Source organism: Solanum pennellii, chromosome 1 (genome assembly GCF_001406875.1).
Source record: "Solanum pennellii chromosome 1, SPENNV200".
Classification (NCBI taxonomy): domain Eukaryota; kingdom Viridiplantae; phylum Streptophyta; class Magnoliopsida; order Solanales; family Solanaceae; genus Solanum; species Solanum pennellii.
This window is the reverse complement of record NC_028637.1, coordinates 91,278,279-91,286,262: the sequence shown is the minus strand read 5'-3', so window position 1 is coordinate 91,286,262 and position 7,984 is coordinate 91,278,279. Positions and strand designations below refer to the sequence as shown.

Below are 7,984 nucleotides of genomic sequence, written 5' to 3'. Positions count from 1 at the left end.
AAATACAATAATCTGAGTAATCAACAATTTATCACATGAAAATATTCTTGTATGTGCCCATGTCATCATGACCTTTTCAGTCATATAATACTCTATAGAGTTGTAATATTTACGGGAAAACTATAGTAATAAAATATGACATTATAATATTTTATTTGAAGATATAATTAAAAATTTAAAAATTATTTGGAGTACAAATTATATGGTTCATATAGAAACTTTATCAGTAAAAAACTTCAGACCTTCCGACTTCTATTGTTTTGTTTTGATTTAGATTATAGATTTAAAAAACCGACACAATTGGTTTAATTTGGTAAACCTTCTGCAAATCTTAAAATTATCAAATATTGTAAATGAGAAACTTTTGGCTATAATTTTGTTTAAATACAATGCTCAAGTAATCATCTAGCACCAGCAACGTTAAATGCTGCTGCTAACTGAACTACAATGGGTACACTGCTTCTATGAAACTGCATTCTGTATCTTAGATTGACAGATTCCTAACCTTTTCTCCACGTTGAGTTGAGTCGATGGTCAAGCAACTCTCCGGTGGATCTTTCACATCTCGACGGGAGAAACCAAAACTCAAGATACTGGAGATTAAAGCAAACCATTTTACTCAACACTTAGGGTAGACAACATAATCAGCTTAAGGCAACGACGAATTTAAAGTGGAGCTATCTCTCCTTCCTCTAATTCATCTTCCATTGGTAAAATGTCACCCAGCAATGACCAATACTTTTCTCCAATTGGGTCCATCTCTTTCGTTGACATAACTTGTGAATCAAAACTTATCAATGTATCACCAAGTACAGATGCAGTGTCCTCGACAACTGATAACACGTCTGATGACTTGTTAGAGGTCTGGAATGTTGTATTTAACCTGTCAAAACTCGAGAGATCTGAAATGTGTGGGTCTGATGATCCATCATCCCCTATATCCTCCTCCCTGAACATAACTCCCTTGGGACTTGGACTATCACTGCAATTCAGCACTTTTCGCTCAACTTTTCGAGGAACAGAAGATTTGATTACTTCAAAATCATAGTTGTGTGATGGCAGAAAAACATGAATCACAGGGTACTCCAGAATAGCTTTATTGGCTAGTTGCTCACGCAATGGAGCTTTTGAATTCAACTCACAAAAAGGTGATTTCGACCCCTGCAATCAAACAAATATTAAACTTAGACATTTCCTACAGCGTTATTTACTATAAATAGCTCATTCAAGGATCATATATACCAAAAAACACAATACACATCCACGAAAAAAAAATTGTACCCACAAGAAATAAATGAAGAGTAAGCAGAATCAAATCACCCAAACATTGCTTAACAAACATCCAGGATCATGCAGCACGTGCACTGACAGATGTCATTGTTGTTCTAAAAACAGGACTAAGAGTCAAATCTATTCAAAAAGTAAAGGCTCTTTAAGAGAAATTACATAAGCAGCTTTTCGCATCAAAACTGCATGCAAAGAAGAACAACATAATGGTTTTACACACAACACAAGCATCAACTTAAATAGAAGATGATACGCTTCCTATTGTAACACTTAAATAAATGCACTACTTACAGAAGTTATCACGTCTTGAATTCAGAACAGAAATCACAGAAGGCGAGAGGATTGTCTCTCTAAATGTGTGAATTTTATCCAGAAGTTTGAACTTTGTACTTAAATATATGTAGAGAACAGATTTTATAAAGCAATTTTGACCATGCATACTCAAGAACTTGATCATATCAAACAAGGTTTAAAACAAAACAAAGAGAGAGACCTTTGAATGTTTGCGAATGAAAAGTTTAAGACTGTCCAAAGACTCTTCACAAAATTGCTTCAGTGGATGATTCCACGGGCCAGGTTTCAAATGAGTCTCGAGCACAGAGATGAGGCTTGTGTTTTCATGCACTCTGCAACGATAGCAATTATATAACTACTCAAAGCTTCTTAAAGTGATACTAATAGTATGCAGATCAATACTATTTGGATCAAAATAGAGAATACTAATACTCAAAAGGGATAAAGTTGGTCTAGGACATTTACCCATGGTCAATCAAGACAACGTCTGTTGAATTAAACCGCCATTCAATTGTCCAAGATATGAACTTATTCCTGGGGGAAATACATAAAAGTGCTGTGCATTAATATTTCTGAAAATATACTGATTCATACCAACATAAGATAATGGATGCTCATATCCTTGGTTCACAAAGAGCAGGGAAGAGACGTCAATGAAAGACAAAGCAAATATACTAATACTTGAACATAAGAATGACGATAAGTCAACAACCAAGTTTGGACTAAAGCTTAACTGTAGCAGAGTTCTCCATCACCTACAAGACAGTCCTCCCTAAAATGTTAACTTGAGAGAAAAGTTACATGGCAATCAGCCATTGCCTCAGCAACAAGAACTTGGTAGTAAGAAGTTGATCAAGAGCTCATCCATGTAACTCGGGAGAGTAACTAAAGATATCTTTCAGAGGACATTGGACAAGCTATAATATGCATCTTACTCCCCTATCAAATATTAGTATGCATCTGACTACTTCTGAAGCTGTCACAAGCATAGTCTTTCACTGTGACATTGCCGCGTTCACTAAAAGTCCAGGTAGAACAGCACCCTCTTCAGGCTATGCAATGTTCCAAGGACACACTTCCACCAATGACCGACAACATGACTCATTAACTTTCCTTTGAGACAAGAATCTTTTTTTGAAATTGGTAACTATATATATATATAGTCATACCATAACAGTGCAAAAGACTTTACAAAATCCCAAACAAGACTTTGAGACAAGAATCTCATCCACTACCGAGTCTACAATACTATCGACACACACTAGCAGGAGCAGCTGGTCATGACTGGATGCACAAGAATATATTTATCAAAGCCCCTAGGAAAGGCCTTTTCCATCGACAAATGCTATCTGGCCCAACAACTGTAAGCTTCAATCACATATTTGCACCTAATACTAATTCTGCTATGCATGCTCTATCAATCACATACATGTTCTAAATACAAGTGTTATGCTGCATATGCCAGAGAGTAACCTACCGATGCACCTCACCTCTAGGGCAATGGCACCCAAATGTATTATCATGTCATGCAGAGGTCATTTAGCAAAAGCATGTCCAAAGTCTTGCAAGCAACTTCAATTAAGCTAAACGAGCTAGAAGATAAAGTGAATTCTTCTTCTTTGCTTTCACCGCAATTTTGTTTGGTTTTCCTCTTTGGGAGTACTCCCCCCCATAAATTTAGGTGGCACCGTTTGACTAGGCACAAAGTTTAAGAAAGAACGGAAGATTTTTTAAATTTGTGGTCTAAAACAAATCTTAGACATTTGTGTGGTTTTAAATCATTTCATTTAGGGTATTGGAGAATTTTAAAGTTAAGTTGTTTCTAACTATAGAAAGATGACATTATTATGCGCCAAAACCTAATCAATTACAAATTGTGTTTACATTAGACTAGAAACATTATTTTATTTATTTTTTCCTTCTTCTTTCATCGTAGAGACTCCCATCAGACATAAAATTCCTTCCATTTCGCCTTATACCGAGCATTCTCATTAATTTATTTATTTTTCTGCACTTTAACAATCACTACTTGGTAGTTTAACAACATTCTCAACTATGTTGGAAAAGGATCTTAGTTTTTTTAAGGTGACAACTCAAATAGAACTGTAAGTTGCATCCATACCTTAGCGAGAGGATCAAGTCATTACGTAATTCTGAACAAGTGAGATAAAACTATTTCCACAGATGCTACATTGCTACTACAGTGACTCTAAACAAGGCGAAGTGATATGACAAAAGATGGAAATGGAAGAGAGGAAAGGAGAAAACGATGTCAAATACTAAGGTAAAGTTAAACCAAAAGGCCATTTGCAAACTTTGTACTTTTATGAGAAGATGAGAACCTCTAGAGTTTCAGTTTTTTACTATTAAAATATATACAAGTTGACACAGGAAGGGGTTCTCCATTTCCTCAGTTTCTGGGATCCAAAATCAAGTCATTTGAAGGGATTCGTTCCACAAAACTGGTAATGTTATAGTCAAATCAGAGATACAAATACCATAAGCATGATGGGTTGACCAAAGAACAGAATATCACTGCAACATTATGCATTTGAGATCAACAATTACCTGTTGTTGTAATAAGTTTGATTTTTCTCCCTCTTTGACATTCCACTGGACAGAAAGTGTATTTTAGTTCTGCGACTGTCTGCAGCTCTACGAAGGTTTTTAAGAGGGAAAGGAAGCTTAAAACGAGAGTAGCCACATAGCCTCTGTCTCATTCTTCTTGCAGATTCAGCAAACCTTTTAACATCCTCAAGCATATTATAATCTGCAGTAGGAAGAGGTTCTCAGATAGCACATCATTATCAGAAAAATAAAGAGATAAATGCAAAGTAAGACTATTGTTCCATTGAGTACAAATGAATCTAAAGTAGGAGCACTGAATAGATAATAATAATAATAATAAAACACCTTGAGTAATGCTACAATGACATTCTCAACAATATTTGATTACATCTGATGCAAGTCATGTTTCAAGAGAAAAATATCAAAGTAAAGCAAAGGTCTTTTTCATCGATCAACGAGAGAGAGACTTGGATAAAAATGTCAACAACAAAGCTAATCAATCTTTAGACACTGGTTTCACCAAAATGTTTAAAAGTAAAGAGTTCAACAGAAAGCATTACATGGGGAAAAAAAAGGCGGGAAAAATCATTTTGAAGAAGATCCCACGAAATTCGAGTCAAGTTTGTGTTTCAAGATTTTGACTGGTACAGCAGGTCACGGAAAGAAAGGGAGACAAATTGAGAGTAAATGAAGGTCCTATTCCTCAATCAAAGAATGCAGCTATCTTGAAGAGTAAAGACTTGAATCCGGTCATTCAGAGGGCAGTGAAGAGGCTAGCAGCGTGGCAGAAGAGATGTTTGTCACCAAGGAGGAATGGAAGTGCTTATTAAGAGCAATTTATCGAGTATTCCTACATATTTTTGAAATTGGTAACATGAGTATTCCTATATATTGCATGTCCTTTTTGATGCACCCTCTGTTGTTATAGCAAAGTCAGAAAGGTTGCAAGGAAACTTTTTTTGGGATGCGGTAAATGGGAAACAGAATTTTAACTTAGTACGATGGGAGACCATGAGAGCTCCTAATGGTGGGGGATGGCTTGGGGTTAAAAACTTCAAGGTTTTGAACAAAGCACTTTTGTGTAAATGGTGGTGGCAATTCGGGGTGGAGGGAGAAGCTTTATGGAGAGCAGTGTGACAGTGAATCAATATGGAGTAGCGGAAAGGGGATGGAGAACAAATGCAATTATTATGTCTTTCGTCTGTGGTGTGTGGAGAAATATAATGAGGGGTTGGGAAGCCTTTAATGATAGCATTGATTTTAAGGTTCAGGTTATGAATGGAGATAGATTGGGGAGGGAAAAAGGTGTGTTTGTGTGGTGTTAGAGGATAAATTCTTGGTATTTTGGGTTTCAGGTTCACGAGGAATTTCCAAGACCGGGAGGTGGTCGAGCTTCAAAGATTGCTATTTTACTTTACAAGCAATGTGAGCCAATTGGCAAACCCAATCCTTTGAGTTGGGAGGTGGGACGTAACAAAATATTTTGTGTCAAATCCTTCTACGAGAAGTGTCTTGTTAGTGTGGAGGATAGTTTCCCATATGATTAGGTCAGTGTTGTAGAAGGTGGTGCTTCCACATGATTGGCAACTATAGAGGTGATTTTGACAGAGGTTCTTAGAAAATGAAAAGTTGTTTGCATAAATTGGTGTTTCGTATGTAAGGAGTCGAGTGAGGTACGTGGATCCATCTTGTTACATTGCAAACTAGCCATGAGGTTATGGTGGGATACTTCATATGGTTTGGTGTTTGTTGGGCTATGCCAAAATTCAATAAGGAGTTAATGTTTAGCTAGAAAAATGGAGCTAGGAGACGAAGGCACAAGGCTTACTCCTCTTGCTTTGCCTCAATCGAGGAATAGTCTCCGATACCTCATTTTCTTTTAGTTAATGTTTGTATACAGGACATGGAATTTCCAATTAACTAATACCACCAAGATGGTAAAAACAAGAATCTTTATGCTCAAATATCACCAAATGCTCCAAAGCAACGAGTTCCACACAAAGCAATTAAAGGGAAAAGATGTTTGGCAGTTTCAAACAAAATCCACAGATAAGCAAAACAGGAAACGATTTCAAAAACAATAAAAATTCAAACTTTTGGACGAAATAATGACATACCTGATAAAAGGATGTTATCGTCGAATTGAGAAAGAGGGAGAACTTCAGTGAGGGATTTTTTTCCATTGCAAGCCGTCCTTTGCTTGTGGGAATTGACGCAAGGGAGACTACAAGTACGTATAGAGCAACCTGGGCATTTATACTTCCATGGATTTAACTTGCACTCTTCACATTCAACTGATGAAATTGGTTTAGGGTTTGATTCTTGTTCCTTCTCCATTACACAGCTTACGGTCGCTCTTCAATTTTTTTTTGAACTTTTTGGTGTTTGTCTGCTTATTCTTCAGTTTTCTGCTTTCAGGGTTTTGTATTGCCGCAAGGGTTTCATAACGGCAGTTCTTTCTATTTAGCTAATTACACTAACCTTTCATCATTGCAATTATAAGATTATATTAAATTTTAAAAATAATAAAAGTAAATTAATTACAAAAATTAAAAGTACATATCTTCTTTGAGCATATGTTTGACAAAAAGATTAATATTATAAATTATTAAAATAATATTTGACAAAAAAGATAATCTATCAATTTTAATGAAAAATAAATAAACTTGTAATGTCAAGTTTCAAGTCGATACTACTAAAATAATTTGAATGAAAAATATAACATAAACTCTAAATTCAAAAACAATAAATTTAGCATGTACGTTTATGTCAAATTTCAACATAACATACATAAATATTAAATTTAAAAGAATAGAGAAATGAAAGTCTATAATTTTACTCAACAATAAATTCTACTTTGATTTAAAAATTATAATACTAGCAAAATTATACTAATAAAATAAACAAACATGACATAAATATATAGATAATATGAAAAAAAAATCCATAAAATCACATGAAATAGCGAATGCAAATGAGAAAGAAATGAAATATAAATAATATATACAATAAAAATAAAATTTAGAATTTTTTGAAAGGATAATGCACAAGTACCCCTCAACCAATGCCCGAAATTTCAGACACACACTTATATTATACTAATGTCCTATTATCCTTCTAAACTTATTCTATTAATAATTTTCTACTCCTTTTCGACCTACGTGGCACTATCTTGTGAGCTCAACGTCGATTAACTTTTTTTTTCAAGTTAGTGCTACGTATGCCGAAAAGGGGTAGAAAATTACTTATAAAATAAGTTTAGGGGTAATAGGACCTTAATATAGTATAAGTATGTCTTTAGGATTTCGAGCATAGTTTGAGGAAGATACTTATGCATTTTCCCTTTTTAGAATAATAAAAATAAGAAAAGAATATCAACTAACAAATATACAAAATAAATTAAAATGAAATAATAAAAATAAGAATTAAAAGAAATTAAATATCTTATAATTATATGCTGTAATTATCAACAATCCACCTCTTCTCCTTGTTAACGAATCATGCCGATTATATTTAATTACTTATTGACCAAATAATTACATGATTAATCAAACATATCTAATAATATAATTACACCAAATTATATCAAATCTAATTTATCAAGATAACTTTTCAAATATGCTCTCAATCTACTTGATCTCAGCAATGGTTACGAAAATATTGGGTTGATGGGAAGGAAAATAAAGATGCCACATTTTCACCTTTTGGATCAAAAACTATTTTTCCAATATAGTTGAAAATAATGTTGTCAAGTGAAATATATTTTCACATATCAGCATCAAATATAAATTCAAGATTTAAATTTTATTATATTTTAAAAATTATAATTTTGATA

The 7,984-nt window shown here is 34.1% G+C and overlaps 1 protein-coding gene across 1 annotated transcript; it reads right to left on the bottom strand.

Moving 5' to 3' along the window:
• Positions 1-304: 304 nt before the first annotated feature.
• LOC107013247 (box C/D snoRNA protein 1) lies at positions 305-6,612 on the bottom strand. Its single transcript, XM_015213205.2, has 5 exons — positions 6,267-6,612; positions 4,150-4,351; positions 2,047-2,115; positions 1,781-1,913; positions 305-1,161 (listed from the first exon to the last, which is right to left on the bottom strand). Exons 1-5 carry the CDS (start codon positions 6,484-6,486, stop codon positions 667-669), a joined length of 1,119 nt encoding a protein of 372 aa, XP_015068691.1. The 5' UTR covers positions 6,487-6,612; the 3' UTR covers positions 305-666.
• Positions 6,613-7,984: the final 1,372 nt, after the last annotated feature.

Coding starts and splice junctions, on each gene's coding strand:
- LOC107013247 (XM_015213205.2), bottom strand. CDS start 6,486: ATGGAGAAGGAACAAGAATCAAACCCTAAACCAATTTCATCAGTTGAA. Junction 1,914..2,046: donor GTTGTCTTGATTGACCATGG/GTAAATGTCCTA, acceptor CTATCGTTGCAG/AGTGCATGAAAACACAAGCC. Junction 1,162..1,780: donor TCATTCGCAAACATTCAAAG/GTCTCTCTCTTT, acceptor GTTTGATTGCAG/GGGTCGAAATCACCTTTTTG.